The sequence below is a fragment of the Aythya fuligula genome, chromosome 9 (genome assembly GCF_009819795.1).
Source record: "Aythya fuligula isolate bAytFul2 chromosome 9, bAytFul2.pri, whole genome shotgun sequence".
Classification (NCBI taxonomy): domain Eukaryota; kingdom Metazoa; phylum Chordata; class Aves; order Anseriformes; family Anatidae; genus Aythya; species Aythya fuligula.
In genome coordinates, this window is record NC_045567.1 from 16,632,249 (window position 1) to 16,651,365 (window position 19,117).

At 48.5% G+C, this 19,117-nt stretch overlaps 1 protein-coding gene across 1 annotated transcript in view; it reads right to left on the reverse strand.

The window, feature by feature from the left end:
- Positions 1-3,515: 3,515 nt before the first annotated feature.
- PDE6D (phosphodiesterase 6D) overlaps positions 3,516-19,117 on the reverse strand; it is a 36,213-nt gene continuing 20,611 nt past the window's right edge. The window contains exons 2-5 of the mRNA XM_032193476.1: positions 11,137-11,225; positions 6,736-6,861; positions 5,753-5,858; positions 3,516-4,160 (exon numbers count right to left, since the gene is read on the reverse strand). Coding sequence (XP_032049367.1) covers positions 4,079-4,160; positions 5,753-5,858; positions 6,736-6,861; positions 11,137-11,225 — 403 coding nt within the window. The 3' untranslated portion in view covers positions 3,516-4,078. The remainder of the gene's footprint in view (positions 4,161-5,752; positions 5,859-6,735; positions 6,862-11,136; positions 11,226-19,117) is intronic.

Here is a 19,117-nt window from a genome sequence, read left to right on the forward strand (position 1 = left end):
GCAGCCCGTCGGAGGTTAGGGCCCGTTTAATCCACTTGAGCCTGGCACGTGCCCAGCCGTAGCTTTCATCCAAACGCTTCCAGCCTCCTCGTGCTGCATCTTGACAACGCTCCGTGAGGTCTGGAGCGCCCTGCGGGGTCGGTGGAGACCCTGCCTGCCTTGGGCCCCGCTCTAGACACGGGCCGGGGTTCCTGGTGCGGTCTGTGTCTGGGAGGAGCGGATCGCTGGCGTCTGCTTCAGAGTCTGCCAAGCGCGGCTGCCCTCCGGGCACGGCTCCTCGAGATCACACAACCAGAAGGGATTTTGAGGTGTTGCTGTTGAAAATAAACACCGCCAAGCTGTTGCTCCTGTGGAGCGATCACCACCTGGCCTGGGGCGTGAGGTGTTCCTGGGGAGCAGCCTCTTTTGGAGGAAGGGGGCTGAGGCAGTGTGGGGCTCGTGGCCGGTCCCAGCCCATCCCAATTAGCCAAGAAGTGCCTCGTTAATGGCTCACAGGTGCTGCCTGGTGCAGGGGGGGGACCCCAGCCCATGCTGTAGGGCAGGTGTGGGGGATCTGGTTCCTGTCCCATCCCCACCTGCTGTGTACCCCATGGACCCCGAGCCATGGGAGCCGTGGTGCAGGACCCCGAGGAGGCCCAGCTGGATGCGGTGCCCTGCTGCCAGCCCTCCCCGTGCCGACTGCTCCCTGCCCGAGCTGAGCTCATCCTCCCCAGGGCACTAGGAGGGCTCTGGGGACCCTGTCCCCAAGGAGGACAACCCACAGCGACTCAAACACCCTGCCCTGACCAGGAACAAGGACCCCTGGAGAACCAAACCCTGCTCCCAGCCTTGCATCCCCCAGGATGGGGGACAGTCCCCGTCCCAAGGCCACCGCGCTGTCCCCTTGGGTTGTCTCTGGTCATACCCAGCTCAAATACTGCTCCCCCCGGGGCAGATCCCACCCTGGGTGACCCCAACACCTACCTGCCACTGGTGGCCGTCCTTCTGGTGGCTCTCCCGATGTCCCCAGCCGCTGTGACGCCCCGAGACGGCGCCCAAGGTGCTCGGCAGGCAGCGCAGAGCAGAGCAGGCGTTGCGCAAAATGGGGCGATATCGGTGATATTGCAGCACCACCTAGTGCCGCTGCCCGGGGAAGCCAGGCAGCACCGCGATCCCACGGGTGTCACCGCAGCGGCCCTTGGGGACAACCCTGTGTCCCCTGGGGCAGTGGCACCGAGGTCTGGCCGCTGGCACAATGGGATATTTGGGACGTGGGGGGCTGTGGGACAGGCAGGGAGCTTGGTGTGGCCACCTCCTGCTTTCGGTAGCCCCGGAGCTGTGGGGTTTGCCTGCCTAAATCCCACACCACGTAGCCCTCGGGACCCCGTGGTGTATCTGCCAGCCCGGAGCAGGCAGGATGAAGCCCCCGGTGCCCCTGTTCCGTGCCGGGGAGTTCCCTGCGAGGAGGTGGTGAAGGGTCAGGGGGTGCAGGATTCACCCTGCGCCTGGGTGAAACCCCATTTACCCCAGGGTGCTGGGGGAGCAGCAGTGCCTCGGCCCCTTTTGGGAGGTCAGAGGCTGCTCCAGCTGTGACAGGCACGTGCCTGGCCACGGGAAGGGGTGAGCTGGGCACTGAGCCCCAAAAGGGGATCCCACCCAGGTCCCCCAGCACTGGGATGGTGGCAAATAGGGCAGAAATGGGGCACTTTGGGCTGAAAGCAGGGCCTTTGGCTGGGGGACCCGAACCTTCCCAGCCTGCACGCGCTGCCCGTGCCGGCCTGCTCCCGCGGCAGGTAAGAGTAGCAACGCAGGCACCGTGCGTAACGTGGCCCTGGGCTGTTTGTGCACCTTTTGTTGGCGGGTAACCCCGGTGAATCAGGCAATTTGCCACGTTCGGGAGGCTCTGCTCACCCGCCCGAGTTACGTCGGGGCAGCTCGCCAACCCCAGCCTGCGCCTGGCTCTGCCGGAGCCTCCCTGGGTGGCTGGCGATGGGGGTGGTGGGCGTGATGGCCCCCCAAAACCGAGCCCGGAGCTCCCTTAGGGATGAAGCCTTTTGCGTGTCACCCCCTGCCCGTGCCGACGTGGGGGGCCGCCGCCTCCCCGGCACGTTCCCTGCCCCGCGGCGCTCGCAGGAGCCCATGCCTCGTGCGTGCCGGCGGCTGGAAGGCGCTCGCCTCCTCTGCGGGAGCTGCGGTGGCCAGGCTGGGAGGAACCACACGGACGGTTCCTGCTCCTCGTCGGGTGGTGACGGCCACGGCGAACACCTGGAGGCAGCGGGTGCAGAAAGCTGGGGAGGTTCCTGCGTGGTGAGGGGCTCCTCGCGTGGTCCAGCTGGGTCCTGATCCCCCTAAACTGTCCCCGTGTGCGGGTGCGGGCTGTGGGGAGCATCCCTGCCCCCGAGATGTTAGTTCCAGGTGGGAATTTTTTGGAAATGAAAGGCGGAATCGCTGCGTGTGACAAGGAGGGGACATCAGAGCAGGTCCCAGGTGGTGGCCAACTCCTCCAGAAGCTCACGGTGCGCCTAGGATGCTCTGCAGCCCCTGGGGTCACCCGCACCCCGCACAGCCCCGTGTGCTCGGCTCCAGCCCCTTCCAGCCCCTCCCTGGTTCCTTCGCTGTGAATTTGTTGCCTTGGGGGGCTGCGATACCACGCACTGGGAGGCACTGGGAGGTGCTGGGGCAAACTGGGAGAGCCTGGGCCGGGATCAGCGGCGGCTGCTTCCAGCGGAGCCACCGGGGGGCGGCCGTGCGCCAGGGCTGCGAGCCGAGGCTCGGAGGTAGCCGAGCTTTTGGGTTTATCAGCGTTTTGGATGCCCTCAAGTCACCTTAAAAAATTAAGTCGGCTTTTAACTCCCTCCCCCAGCCAGCCAGCGGCTGAATGCGAGTCTGAAATGCGCCCTGAATCCCCCTGTGACTCCCTCGAGAAGCTCAAGCCCAGCCGGTCAGGCTGCCCGAGGTGCTGTGTGATCACAAAGCTACCTGTGAGGTGTGAGAGCAGGGGCTGAAGACACACGCTTCCCAAGATTTATGCTTGTTAGGATGAATAACGGGACAACGGGGAAGAGGAGCAGCGTGTTTCGTGAAGCCTGGAGGAGCAAAAGTGCCTCCACGTGCCATTGAAGTCCTGCACGCAGGGGGCTGTTGGCATCAGCAGCTGCAGCCACAGATGTGTTTTGGGGAGCAGAGCCCAGCGCAGCACCAACGCAGGCAGGCTCAGGGGAATACGGATTTTCTGGAGGTCTGAGTGTCCCCAGGAGCTTGGGAAGCCAAACAGAGCAGTGCTGCTCAAGAAACCCATGGCTGTGCAAAAGGGACAAACCGCCCCGAGGGGCTAACGGACAGAAATGAGACCAGGGAGGAGACCTGCCCGTGGTCACAGCAGTTGTGAAGCTTCTCCTGCCTGCTCGGCTGTGGGAAACGCAATTTAACGAGGCCACGGGGGCTGGGGGAGAAGCAGGGGTGTGGAAAGCTCTGCTCTGCTGCTGCCTGGGGTGGGAAGAGTTTGCGTGTGAAAAAACGCACGGCACCAACCTTTCTTCCCTTCTTTGGACGGTAGGAATGTTTTAATTGAGAAATTTGTTTTAATTACATTAGGTGATATCACAGTCTATTTTACAAGTTCGGGGTAAGAGGAAGTGTGGACCAGTTACACAGAAATCCAGTGAAAGGATAAAAACCTACAACATGAGAAAATGGAAAAGGAGGAAAAGGGTAACTTAACGCCCTCCCTCCCCCTGCTGAACGAAACGCGTTGAGAGTGGGGTGTGAGTAGAAATGGGAGGTTATACCGGGATCCAGAGAAGTACAAAGGATAAAACTAACATAATTTACAGTATTGGTTCTGCACGACCACCGTTTGCCCATTTTCAGAGACAGCCTCAATTCCCCACCGCGCCGCCGAGCAGATGGTCCCGTCTCTGAGGGTTTGGTCTGGTCTTGTCAGAGAAGAAAGCAAAATAACGATGGGCAAAGGTCACAACCCACGTTGAGCTGGTCCCCAGGGTCACTGCCTACAGGAGTGTCTTCCACTGGATAGTCAGGAGGTTCTGCACCAAGAACTGCATGGAGGAAAACTAAAACAGCTCCAAAAAGCCCCATCTCAAACGTAGAAAAGTCTCACTCTGGAAGTGCTTACAAGAAGGTCGTCGTCGTAGAATTTGGTTTCTATAATAACATTACCACTGCGGAAGGAGAAGGGGAGAGAGAAGAGGTGTTAGAAGAGCATAAAGAAAGTAAAAACCGGCTGCTTCTGTCAATGCTACCACAAACCCAGGCTGACATCTTGCTCCCCACAACACTTCCTCTAGTTTAGAGCCCCGTGCAGTGAGCGCTGTGTCCTGATCCTGTGGCCATCAGGGTGAAGGATTTCTCCACTGCGTTCCCATGTGGATCCCCCCATCCCTACGCTGCTGGACAGCCTGGAGAGGCTCCAGGGAAAGAATGGGACCCTGGAAAATCCTCCCAGTCCCGAAAAATGACGTGATTTCCTGAGACGGTCGGTACCAATTGTCAGATGTCTTTGTTTTTTTCCTCTGGTTCCTGACCTGGCACCTCCTATTCTGAATAAATGCCACCGGCCCTGGGAGCCGAGGATGTGTGTGGCACCTCCAAGTTCCTTGAGCAGCGTGCGGCCAGGAGCACGTGCCTAACACCAAGGCTTCCCTCTGAGCCCGCTATCTCTTTGAAACGTGCTGCGAGTAGCGATCAGTGATGGCGTTTCCCATCCCAGTGCCTTCCCTACACCACTGGCTCTCCTCCAGATGGAACAAGAGGGAAAACGCTGGAGAGGGAGGGAGGTCTTCCAGAGGACACGGTGACCTTGTGGTGAGACGAGCTGCTCTCTATCTGCCTCGGGTTGGCACAAGGATTCCTGTACCCTTCTGTCTCTGCTGGCAACGTGCTCCTTGTGTGCGTGCCAGCACCCATCTAGCACCGCATCAGCCACGGCAGGGAGGGTGGCCTTTTGTCCGTGATTACAGCTTCCCAGGGGCTTCCCTCAAGGAGCCTTTTCCTTCATCTCACTTTTCCCTCACCTCAGCAAACCTCGTGCCCTGCTGTTCCCAGTCAGAGCACTGCCCAGCACGCGTTATTCTGATCCAAGTCCTAGAGGAAGGCTCAGAAGTCAACATGCAAACTGCAGCCAGGACGAGGCGTTTATGAGGGAAGTGTGTGAATCCCATTATGGATTACTGTAAAGTGACTGCTTCCTACCTGTTAAGGGTATTTTAACCTCAGATGCCACTCCACAGGACTAAATGCATAGATTATACTCAAATGTAAGGACACGAAGCTTGACAAAATGGTACAGGGATGGAACAAACAGTTGAGCAGCTCCCATGGGTGACATTCTGCCTGAAAAACACCCACCTCGGACAGGATTCAGTCACCAGTAGCTGGATTTGTAAGTGGTCCAAATATCTATTTTTGTTTGCCCATTTGGATGTGAGGGGCACTAAGCTGCAAAGCATTTTTAAACCACAGATCACCTTTTTTTCACAGATCACCTTTCAAAAAAAAAATAAAGCAGCTCTAATAAAGGATCAGTTCCAGTTTCTCCAAACTTTTATTGCTATATTAATGCAAATTGGACCTATGGGAAAGCAGGTAATGAGGTTGGCTTCGCCCCTTTTATCTCTCAGAAGCTAATAGCAGCGAGGGTGACTCAGAGCTGGTAGCAGCTCCCTCTCTCCATTCCCACTGTGGCCCCCAAGGAAATGTCATGCACTGCTTTTTCTTTGCCTGCTCTCAGGATCTGTAAGCCCAAGGCACTCACGTTAAAACGTTAGCTGGCATCATCTGTGATTCAGGTGCTGCCTCTATCAAGGACTGCCAAGTGTTTGTGGAGTTAGGAATCACAAAACCAAATTCAAAGAACCATTCTGCAAAGTAAAAAAGAAGATTCAGAGGCATTTGAAAGAAGAAAAAACAAAAAAATCCACAAATGGTCCTTTTGCTTTTCACCTGACAGGCTGGGGAACTCCCTAATCTGTCTTGCAGTGCTGCCAACGTTTTACATTTACATTACTTTGTAAGTTTTCATTTTACATTACGACTTAAAATGCACTGAACCCTGCCCTCCTCTTAATGCAGCTACTCCCTTTCTGTATGAGCTGATGGAAGCGATAAACTCACGCCGCTTCCTTAGCATCCGATGGAAATTCCATCGCACCTCATTGGGAGCAGGGAAATCACATCCCACCCCCCTTCTTGCAGACATCCTGCGGATCCAGTTCAGACGAAGCGTCCAACTGGTTGCCCCAAAGACAAGGAGCTCGATGTCTCTCTGCCCCTCCTTCCCCCAGATTAGGAGTAATACCGCAGCCAGGGAGATGAGGCTGAGACGCAGGCAGCGAACACCCAGGGGCACGGCTGCGACCACAGCGAACCAGAGGCTCCTTTAGCCCAGCCTCCAGCCTGGCAGAGGCCAGCACAAGGTGCTGCTGAGGAAGATGCATGAATCCCCACGATGGGTGACACTAAAATAACCCGTTTCCTAGCCTCAGGCAGCCTGCGGTGGATTTATGCCCTGAGGCATGATTACCCAGATTTTTTGCTTACATAACAAAGTGTTAATACACTTATGAAATGCTATCCCTAATGCTGCGGCCCATTAGTCCTGACAAGATGAGTGCTTCAGGGCCACTCTGAAAAATTAAAATGACTGCGTTCAACCCGGTTTCGTTCCTCTAATCCCCGCCACGCTGGGGGGTTCACCCCCTGTGCTGCAGCAGGGCCGCATGCAGAGCAGACACATACCTTCTAGACACTGCCCTTTGAAATAAACTTTCTGTTCCAGGCGGAATTTTTCCATTTGTTCTGCTGAGGAGAAGTTTAACTCCCGAGACACCGCTTTGCATTTCAGGATTTTTTTAGGAACTCGAGCTGTCAAACAGATAAACAAGCGTTATTTGGACACAATAAAACAACCCCAGCTGCTTCGGGTGCTGTTAGAGAATACATTGAAACAGCGATTAGTGCAAGATCATAGTAGTAGGAGACAAGCGAGCACAAAGGGCTCTCCCTACTTTGTTTTTACGTTTGCAGGTGTGAAATCTAAGCCAGGAATGCCCAGAGCCAGGAATGAACCTTGTAACACAACCAGGAATAAAACACTGATTTCTCAAACTGCTAGTTCTTAACTCTGTCACTAAAAACACGGTTCTTCAAGTCAAAACATTGAGATGCAACTTGAATTTTTACTGTAGGGAACATGCTGAAGGTCACATGCAGCCTGTTTGTACACAGGCGTTAGTCCTTCTCACTTCTTCTTCCCTTTCAGGCTGTGCATCCCCAGCAAACCACAAGCAGCTATTCCTCAGCCCGGCAGCACTGTTCCAGCCACCTCTCGTAGCTCTAGGACGTCATCCTGTACAAGTACATGAAACACCTCTTCCCTGAGCATTGAGCCTCACACAGGCAGAAAAGTCAGCAGCAAACCACATGGTTTGAGAGAGGCAAATCTGAGTTATCTGTGCTCTTGCAACAGGTGAGACAACTGTACCTGTTAGATATTTCATGTTTTTTTTTTTTTAGAGGTGAAGGAGTAAGAGGAGGGGCAGTTTGCAGCACAGATTCGTATGCTGAAAGGTCCAAATCAGATGAATAAGGTTGGGAGTGGGGGAACCAGTATAGTAAAAATCTCCCAAGCCTGTCATACTTAAGTGGTGTGACTGTACATAATCCTTCCTGCGTAGCAGAAAGTGTTTCGTGTCAGTTTATTAAAAATAAAGAGGGGAGGGAATACAGCTGGTAGGTGCTTTATGTGCCAAACTAGTCCGAAATGGGAAGCCTATCAAAACGTCCGTGAGCAGACAGCAGGCTGCTGTTTAATGAAAGTAAGAGTCCTCCAAACCCCTGGCATATCCACCTGATGTGAAACTCTCTGCTGGAGCAGGACCTTGCTATGAGAGCCATCTAGAGAGCTGGAGGGCAAGGGAATGCAAGCTGCTGTCCTATCCCATGGAGAAGTACACAGTCCATGGCTTGCCAAAATAAAAATAAATAAATAAATAAATAAAGTTAAAAGTGCAAGAGAAGAGTTTTAAATGTAAAGCGCTCTAATTATTTTTAGCCTTTTTTTTTTTTTTTTTTCAGCCTGGAAATCTGCATGGCACCATCCTTGACTGCCCTCACAAGTACAGACTCCAGCCTGTTGTGAACAAACATCCCTTTGCAGTTAAGTGCAAAATGACTTGTTAAAACTATTCTGCAATTTAGTAATTACATTTCTTTCATCCCCGAGACAAACTGCTGAGAAGGTTTGCTTTAATATTGTAAAACTGCAAAATAAAAGGTTACTTTTAATAAAAGTAGGACTGTGTTGTCTTTAAAGCCGCGATCTAAGAGATTTTAATTGATATTTATACCACCAAGCTGAGAGTTTTCATTTATTTATTTTAAACACTTTTTACTTTTGTACCTCTTCTTTTCTGTTAAAAAGATAGAAGAGAAAGAAGTTTGATGCTCATCAGCTAGGACCATCAAAACGCACCGAAATGCAGGTAAGCACAGACTTTATCCTAAATGTTCTCCTGTTATTTTTTAACCTGAGGATGTATTTATTATACCTGCACGTTTCTTAAAGCTTTTATATAGCTAACATACTAATTTGGATTCTTAATTCTGACACTTAACTCTGTAAGAAGGTGATGGGTGACACATTTCTGATTTACTAAACTACTCATTTGGGGCCAAACAGTGTTTAGTCAAAAACTGAAATTCAATTAAGCCATTGGTATTGTTATGTTTTCTCATAGTTTAATAAAACTATGTAACATATTTGGGATATGTTAAAAAAAAAAAAAAGCTGGTTCATCCAAACATACTTTGTACTTAAAACTGCATCTTTTCTTAGACAATGAAAGGATGACTTGTATTTTCTGAATGGAAGGGACTGTGGGGACTGGCAACAATTCTGGGGACTTTACAAGTGCTGGATGTCAGCTGCTTGCACCTCGGTTTGTTTATGTACTGGAAGAGAAGAAACTTTGCTCTTTCCCAGCTCCCAGATTGCCTGCCAGGGCACCGAACACACAGTGAGCTAACTGGGTGTATGGTAAATCTCCTGCTAGCAGAAGCTGATTTAGCTGGTTGGTAAATTCCACCTCCAGGTTCTCAGGCAGCGATCTGCACCACTTCCAGTGGGTTAACACTAAAGCTTCAGCCGCAATCTAATTCCGCATTAATATTCTTTTAATTTCATCTAAGCAGTAAGTTTGGGTATTAACAGAGCATCATGATTTGGAATTTAAGAGTTAGCTTTTAAAGAAACTTGTACTTAAATAAAAATCACATTTAAATTAATTATCTTTTATTCACTCTGCTCTCTACGTGATTGCTTGCTATGTGCCCTGAAAGGCCCCAGAACACACACACGAGCCATCTCAGCCTTCTTTCCTTGCTAAGCTATACAAGAATGGCTTTTTTTCCTCTCTTTTCCAAAGGAGGACCACCCTCCCACCCTTAATTTTTTTCCAGTGGCTTTACCTAACAGCTCTTCTCTGCACCTGCTCAAGTTTACAGACATTCATCTTTTAGATGGATGACCGAACCGCACACCAGATAAGGTCTGGACAATTCCTTGTACAACAGGCATTAATCTCACGCCAGAATATGCTTTAATTAATTCCCCAAGCTCCTCTGATGGAGGGGAGTGCTCCTGTTTTATGTGTGAGGAAAATCTGAGATGTGGTGAGGCCGATCTGACTTGCCAAAGTGAGAAAGACGATGGGAAATGGGGCAACACCACCAACACTCATGAGCACAGCTCCAGCTGCCCCAAAGCACATCGTCCTGTGGCTCTCACTGAACCAAGGGGGTGTTGGTCTGTTGAGACAGAGAGAAGAGGCTTCAAAGACGAGCCATGTGTCCACGTGAAGCTTTTGCAGCACCAAATCTGGGAAGAACGGGGATATTTTTGGCTGATTTTCTTCTGCTTTTGAAAGCCTGATCCCTTGTTTCTCCTGGGTGTGCTGTCAGGTGCTGTAGCACGCCAAACACTACAAGTGTTTGAAGAAGGCAAAGTATCACTGAGCCACAGTTCAAGAAATTTAGCATTACACTGATGAATTATTGCATTTCTTTTGGAAGTTGTATTTCAGTTGCTTTACTACAGCTGTATTTAAAGTGCTGGAATGTTTTTCTTTAATATAGGCACCTTGGTGGGTGTGAGGAAGTACCTGTTAAGGCCAGTTTCCTATTAACAGAACTGTTTGCTGCTAGCAGTGGCACGATATTGGGAGCACGGGTTAGCAAGGCTGAAGGAGACAAAGCCTGGAAAATGCTGTTTGTGATCACAGAGTCACAGCTTGGCCTTCCCCCAGCTCTGACTCACCTGCTCCATTCCTGGCATCAGGTCCTCCCCTTAAGCTGGGGCAACCTACTCCTGGTCCTAAAAGTGAACTCTCTCCATAAAGCAGGTGAATGGTGACTGGGGACCAAATGAGGAGAAAGCAACTTGTTTCTCTTGTGCTTTAATCCCATTTTAAAACCAAGTATATCATTGGACTCACAGTCTTTTGCTACAGATCTTCTGTCTGTTCCCTGGGCAGCACGGTAAGCTGGCTGTTTCCTTCAGACACAACAATTTCCCCATTTATGGGATGGGTAAGTCTTAGGACTGCAATACAGAACTCAATCCTTGATGTTTAACCAAAAATATGTCGATGCCAGCATCACAATTAAATGATCAAGTTGACTCCACTTGCTGGAGATCAGCTGCATGACACTCACTTAATAGCAAAGTCTTCAAATTAATTCGGTGAGGTCAGACTTTGCAGAGCCAAAGCAAAGCTCTTGGCAAGGGACGTTACCTTCACAGTGCTGTGTCACAAAGGGGATGTGTAAGGGACAGTGGAGTCCTCTGCCACATGGCAAGGACAGAAAGGACAGGGAAGAGGCTGCCCTAGCAATCACGGGGGACAGCAGAGCAGAGCCAATGCAACATGTGTGCCATTTTAAAGCAGAGGGCAAATTTAGTGCAGAATATTAGGTCAGCTGTGGCCAGAAAAGGCACAAACTGTGTATGTTTCTTCCACGCTGCTTTTCCTTTGGACCTGTACTTCGACCAAACCCTGCCCCGTTACATGGAGAGAAGTCTGCATCTCTTTAGTGCAGCACGGCCCAGCCCCCAGGTGCACAGCGAGGCCACGCAGTTACCTTCGTGCTCCACTCCAGGTACAGACAGATCTTCTGTTCCTTGCCAGAGGATTTTCCCCGTTTCCGCATCCCGAAGATTCATCCAGTTTCTGATTGGGAAGCAATTAAGGAAAACAAGGTATCCACGCTCCCAAATGCCGTGCCCAGTGTTCTTGCTGAAGCCCTAAAAAAGGCTGCTCCAGCTGAGCTCCAGGAGCATTTCCCAATTCTCAGGAGGCAGGGGAGAACAGACATGGAGGAAATAAATGAACAAACCAACCCTTGACCAGAATTAATGCACTGAGAGCTGTACAGTCACAGCTTCGGTTCTCACTTGGACTGAAGCTTGTTAACCTCATTTATCATTTTTCGGCGCTTTGAAAGGATAAAGACAATGTCCCTGTGCTGCAGGGAAGCAAAAGCACTGCTAACAACACCAAAATTCAACACAAACAAATGTTTTCCAGCTAGAAAAAGAAGTGCTTCCTATTTAACATTTGAAAAAAAGAATAATACCTGATCGCACTGATTTTTTTGACTTAAAAATACGAACACCAAGGGTTGTGCTATGGCTGCTGACCTGGTAACAGCCACTCATGGGACTTCTGCAGCTGCTGAGCACTGAGTGCAGGGACACTCTCGTTTCGCTCTCAGCACGTGAGGCTGTGCCAGCCTTCAGAAAGCCCAGCTCAGGGAATTCGGCTCGTGACGATTACAGACGACCATGAAACACTCACCTCTTGCAAGGGACAATCAGTGATAACCTTAAGGCTACCCTGTAACATAACTCAGATATTTACATGGCAGAGCGAGGAGCCTGCACGCCTGCCCAGTGCCTTTCTGAGCAGGGCAGAGCCTTCGGTCAGCCCCAGGCCCCGTCACAGCCTCGTGCCCTGCAGCCCATCGCTGCATCGGATGAGGCACCGGGAACTAGCTGGGAAAAGGAGAGAAGGCTCAAGGAGCTGACTGGGAAGGCAGAGGAGCAGATGAGGACAACACGGACCTCCACAGAGGTATAAATAGGAGCTGTGAGATATGCACAGTGAATTCATTCTCCAGCATACGCAGTTTCCAGGCAGACTCTTGACATTGATCAAAATTTTTTTTTTTTTTTCTCCAGAACTCCAGGGAAGAAACAGATGCTTCAGCAAATTTCGGGTTACAGGGTAGCGTTTGTTTTAAAATTCCCTGCGTGGAGGAGGGAAGGGAAGATGGCTGCTTCTGAAAAGGCGTGAAGAACCTTGTCCTTCCTGAAGGTTGGCCACATTTCCCATGTCCTACCAAAAGGGAAAGGGGGGAAAGGTAGGGGTGTGTGCACACAGGCACGGCCCTACAGCTTCCATGGTGTAGGAACGACTTGGGTGGGAAAAGGGAGCGTGGCACAGGCTGCTTGTGTCCTTCCAACTTGTTCTAAAACACATACTATCTACTACTCAGTCTGGGATTAACCCAGGAGGGACAGGGGAGAAGGCAGAGCCCCCAGAGAGCCCCGTATGCCACCTCCATCTCCTGGCAGAAAGCTTGCAAGTTGAAAAATCTCCCCAAGTACCGAAGCAAAGGGGCTGGAGGCAGCAAGACAGAGAGAGGAAAGGAGCAGCAGCACAGCAAAAAGAACCTGCAGCTGGGCTGGGCTCTTCGTGTGGTTCTGGCTGGAAAAATCGAAGTCCCCAGCCAACACAACCTGCAGGATGGAACCGCCCCAACTGTAATTGAAACCGTCAAAAAGGCCTCCATTTTTAGATACATCTTCCCACAGACAAACACAAAAACTAGCCAGGGTGAAGCTATTTGCATAGAAAGCAGCGTGCCATCTATCAAATGCCACGTACGAGAGAAAAATAACAAATGAGACAATCTGAGCATCTCGCCGACGAGTTCATTTATCTTCACAAGCCCCTGCGATGCAAACACTCTTGGCTATTAGCAGGACAGTAATTCAGCAAATTGGGCGCTTGATTACCAAAAACCTGCATTACCTTTAAAAAATGAGCCCCTGCAGAAGAATATCCTGGCTATTTGCTCGCGATCACTGTCGGTGGGTGCTAGGAGCTCCCAGGGCTGGCTGGAGGCTGCGCGGTGCCAAACGGAGCAGCAGAGCTTCCCCGGTAAGAGTAAATCCAAGATCGCCTGCGCCATGCTTTGAATTCTGACTGTCAAATTAAAGATCAAGAATAAATAAAAAGCTGAAGACTCCATCCCTGCCGGTGAGGGCACGCAGGTCAGCAACCCAAATCCACCTGCTATTCTGAGCACATACACAGAGTTAAAATATGTGCATGCAGACACATTTTAAGGGATCAGAATACTCTAGCCAGTTCACAAGTGTTTTTTTTTTTATTATTATTTTTTATTTTTTCCCCCAATAACCAAGCATTATTAAAAGGGAAGCACAAATCATCAAATCTCAAACTCACACAATCCTCTTCTACCGGAAAAAAAAAAAAAAAGCACTTCAAGCTCAAGAGATTTGCTCTTAAAAGAAAATCTTTCCAAAGAAATAGACATCTGAAAACAATTTCCTAAGTCAAAGCTGAGACCGCTTATAAAACTTAACTGGAATGGAATTTTACAAAAAGGCAAAACCCATCACCAGTGATTTTTTGGCAAGAGAATACCTGACAAAGCAGCAGCTGTACTGCTTACCTAGTTAGCAGCTTATCACACTATTTCTGTCATCTTGGACAGAAAGGCTGGTACTAGGACATACCCCAGAGTGAAGAAAATGGAGATCTTGAACCAAACCCACACACCCTGTTATCTTCTAATGTGTTTAATTGGTTTAAGATTCTTCCATCCCAGCGTGAGAGATATTGTTACTAAAAATAAAAAGTGCTCCATCTTCTGAGCAGCACTGGAGACCTGCAGGCAGGATGAAGAGGGCATTTGGAGTATTACTGAAAAGGAGAAAGCAAATGAATGCAGGTTTAACGCAATTACTCTTTTTGGAGAGGCTCACGCCAAGTCACCTGGCAGGGGTAGCTACGGAGAGCAAGCAGAGGGCCATGCAGCTACAGCTTTGTGAAGTTAATGTACATTAAAAAAAAAAAAAAAGAAAAAGCACAATTGTATATTCCTAATTCTGCTTCTCGTTCTAAAATCACAAGAACACTCTCCTACCATTGAATTTTCATTCTCCTGGCTTTTGGGGGATTTTTAGTAGGAAAGAACATCTGATTTAAGACTCAATAGATCAAATACTCCTCAATCCTGCAGGCAAGGAAGGATTAGGTAGAACAGCAGAAGGAAGGGTGTACTGTTGATCTATTTATATTCCACCACCTATTGGGTCAGCAAAGTCTTACGTAAAAGCTTTGTAGTAGCTGGAATTTGACTTGCTTTATATACATGACATGAATTAGCTTCCTCGCAGACCTACTTTGCTTAGCCCGATGAAGTGAAACGGTTTGTGCGTGTCTGAATCCGAGTTTTGTTGTCTTGAACGCCTCTGATCTCAGCACAGAAATTCTTGCTTTTTTCTATCTGTCACAGACATCATTTCCTTCAAACAAATCCAAACATACATACCTATCTTTAAATGGTTTAGCATTGCAAAATGTTCCCATGTATTACCACACTGGTAATTAAGAGTAACCTTGAAGGACGAGGATGAGTACAAGCGAAATTAATCATTAAAGTACGATGGAGTTAAAGTTCTCCCCAGTCTCCCTGACTGTTATTTGTGTGCTGTGATGTTTAGCACTTTTTGAATATCTGAATGGCTGCAGCGAGCAGTGGGTGTCATTCCTTCCATTAAAAACTGCTCTATTTTTCATTTTGTTCCTTGCTGTCTACACCTTTCTAAAGCCTTAAGAAGTGCTGCACTATTATCTCTCGTAATAAAAGCAAGCCTAATGTTCCCAACCACTCCTGGATGGATGGGAAGGTCTTTCATCATCTTTGCCAACCTTTTTTTTTCTTTCTTATTTTTTTGTATAAGAAATGCAGCATTAAGAACAGTTCTCTACAAGTCAGGCGCCAACAGGATCTCAACAATCACCTGGAAACAAGAATTGTCCTCCGGGATAAATGATAAGGAGAAGGCAGAGCTGGAAGCCCTGGAGAATTCAGACTCACGTCTTTGTTGCAGACCCAGAAAAGCTTCTGATCTGAAGTGCCCAACTCTTCTGCACTGCCCAGCTGCCACTCCTGGCTTTATGTTATCCAGCACAGCAGACACAACCAGGCCCTCGTGACGTGGGTGAGCGTGGCACTTTAAAGCACAGCACAGGTACGTAGGGATCAGCCTTTAGGGGTTGTATTTTTATCAGACGTATTTTTGCAGAAGAATCCTTTTTTTTCTCAGAGGTTTCAATCCCGTCTGAGGAGTAAGGACCAAAATAAGATAACAAAAACTACCAAACTACAGGATTACAGAGTAGACCACCCAGAGAGCCTTATGCTCCTGCTCCACTCCTGCCGTTCGTCCTCTAATCTTCCCAATCTCTAATCTCACTTTTTATTACAACTCCCAAATCCCTCTCCCACAGAACTCTTAATTGTGTGCTTACATTTAAGCATGTGCACACGTACGCTGTTGAATCAGGCCCTGAACTCACCCTGCTTGCACACACAAGAACTGCTGCTGTCTTCAGTGCATAATAAAGCCCAAGTGTAAATGTTGGCAATGTGGGAGGAGAGCAGGAGTCTTTTCTCCTGAGGCTAAGGCAGAAATTCTGTATAGAGTCGTATCTGCAGGAACAGAACGGGTGCCCATCCATTGTGTTATAGTAAGAGAAGTACCAGAACAAACTCACAAACTGGAGGCTATTCCTCAAACATTACTGAAGCCTTGGGTATAGCATTGTCACCTTCCCCTGCTGTCAGGCAGCAGCACAATCTCCTCTCTTCCAGACTAGCCAGCCAGAGCGCTATGCCAGCTCTCAGGAGCAGGTACTTTGAAAACTCTGCTATTTATTACAAACCAGCTTCCCTGGAGTGACGCACGAGATATGGGTTACTGTGCTGCTCCAAAAGATGGGAGGTGCTGAGGACTGGAAAGGTGCTCCATTAAATCCTCACATGGAAGGAAGCCAATTATCCCTTCAAAGCACTCCCGACGCTCAAGCACTCACTGTACTCCAGGCTGCTTCTAAAGTCTCCTGCACAGAACAAATTGCTGTGCAACAGAAGCCGGGGAGATCCACAGATTCATGTGAACCACATGGCGAAATGCAGCAAAAATCTCCAGCAACCAACAAAGTCATCTCACTGCAAATTATGCTAGCAGAGGAATACACTTAACAGCTACGGCATCATAGCAAAAAAATCAACACAATGCCATAAACCTCGTATCCTTTGTGCTACTCTTTTTTGCAGGATTATCCCCTACATCTTTGCTTGCAGAAGCTTGTCCCATGGATTTTCTCTCACCAAAACATGTTGTCATCTAACATCGGGCAGTTCTGGATGAAGCTGTGCTTGGCCCACACTTGGCAAGACAGTCACACGTATTCCTCAATACCATGTCAACCTTACATCACTTTTAATAGCAAATTATGCTAATAGGGCAGCAGCTAATACTGCTACATTATATTATATTAAGTAGACCTCAAATCAATTCTGCTCTGCAGTGAGGTTGCTCCTGTTGTTAAGCCCCAGCATTCATTAGTGCCCATCACGTTCTTCCTGCACGAACCTGACAAAGACACTCTCTGCACCTTGGGCAGCACTTCCGAGGATGAGCTATGTGCCCACCCTCAAAGGATTTTCTGCTTGCACCTCTTCGTATCTATTATCTTGGCAGCGCTCACGTTGCGGCCCACTGTAAATATCTAAAAGAAAAATGCAACAGAGGTCAATTTGCAGTCAGATCAGCCGCAACGAGATGCTAAGCGAACTGGAGAAATACAGAAGCCATTTCACTCAGTAAAATCATGCCCAACGTTTGCCAATAAACGTGTTGTACAGATTATCCAGTTTAACATCTGTGCCTTACAAACAATTTAGTTGGGGTAAGACAATTCTTATTCACTATTTTCATCAGAATTAACAGACATCACAATTAACAGACATCTTTACTCCACAGCATCCCGGTGACCTCATGAAGCATAACGAGGCACTGAGTTTGCTTTCAGTTAGCTTCCATCGAATTTTCACTCTTTGTCGATTTACTGTCTGAAAGCACTCGTGTGCTCTTAAAAAACAACGCAGACAGAGAGCTCCTAAACTCTGACAAGAGGATAAATGTCCGGCATGGGCAGGCACGGTGGGAGAAGGGGTTTTGTTTCTTCAAATATCACAAACTGAGCCAGGTTTCCATTGCACTGACTTTTCCTCTCCCTCAGACCCAAAGCGCCAGAAACAGATGTTCGTTTTGAAGAAAAGGGTTACAGACATAATGAGATGAAGCCAAAAAGGTAACTTTCGTTTCCTCTCGAAACAGATGTTAAGATGGTTCTGAGAACCAGCCAACAGCGCCAAACTAAAAGTGAGCTGAAGCAACGCAGTGGCTCTATGCTGCTTTCTGCTACCTGTGTTTTTCAGGCTTTTCTTTGGCTTCTCTGAACAGGTTTGACAGAATTCCTTTATAGCAATGCCTAAGCAGGGAAAATAACATGAGATCACATCTGGAGATTGCTTTACATCCTAGGTAGTAAACCAATCAATAACTCGAAACACTCAGCATTGTTTGCAGGACCATCTCAGAAGCATGAATTGCACAAAGAAAATTATTTTCTTTCTTCCAGTGCGTTAACACTCAACTCCTCCCCATCTTCCCTGCATTTTAAAAAGATCTTAAAAATTAGCGTGTTAGAAAAGCTTGAGCTCATGCTAAGAAACCTCTGCATATTAACATAATTAATGTCATCAGTAATACTCTGAGTTTGCAGAAACAGCAGGTGAATCGATGGGAATGATGTATTCATCGGAGAAAAGAATGTGACCTTTAAAATCCATAGGGCTTTATCAGAATGCAATTTGAAAGTGGCTTGCTTGTAGCTCAACAGAAAGAACAAACCTGAATGTAGCCGGGAGAGACTGCACACACAAGGGAAACTAAAAATGCAATCACAACATAAAACACTGGGACCACCTTACCGCAGATGCCCAGCTCTACAGCAAGGTGTGGCAGCACGCAGGGCAGCTTGAGAAGCCACCCCGAGGAACAACATGCGAGGAGAGGCAATTCAAGGCACATCCCTGCGATTCAAACCCGCCTGGCTAGAGATTTTTATCCAGAATGCTTCAAATTAAGTTGTCCCAAAACAATTTGGAAGAACGAGTGTGCGATTCAGCCTGGCCACTCTTTAATTTCAGCACATCGCCCGGTTTTCCTCCTCGCGAGGGAACCATGAAGCGATCCAGCGACTGAAACAACTTCATTTCGCCTTAACCACTCCAGAACATCCAATCTTTTCAACACAGCTCAACTATTATGATAATATTTCAAGGTCCTCAGCAATAAGTGAACTGGAGGGAATTTCGTGGAAATAACCTATCAAGGGGCCCTGGCGGATAACTTCATTCTCACAGCTGAGGTTGTAACCAGAAGCCCCCAGAGGGATTCACCTCCCTGCAAACCAACGAAATTAGCTTTAATGGAATGAGGGAGTTTGAACCTTATGTGCTTCTTTAGTTTATACCAGTATTTCTTTTTTTTTTTTTTTTCCAAAATACGCACTGTATTCGTTTGCTTATAAAGGAAAGCTCAGCTTGATTTCGTGTTATTTTTGCAACACTGCTGTAGTGATTTTTTTTTTACATGTCTAAAAGGATCTTCACACTTCCTGATACTCACAGGAGCAGAGAAACAGACTTCTTGAACCAAATATTTAAACGGGACACGTATGGCTGCTTAGCCACTGTTTTCATATAGTTTCACTTCAATGACCTGTAGCCTTGTGTAAAGTGTGGAAAAAAAAGTAAAAGGCTTGAGAAAGGCAGTTTTATAGAGCACTGTTTGTGGCTGGTCAATGTCTTTATTCCTCAAAGCCCTCCGCAGTAATTCCTTCATTGAGTGAAGTGATGTTTATTGAAAACGGCAGAGCTGAACACCGGCAGG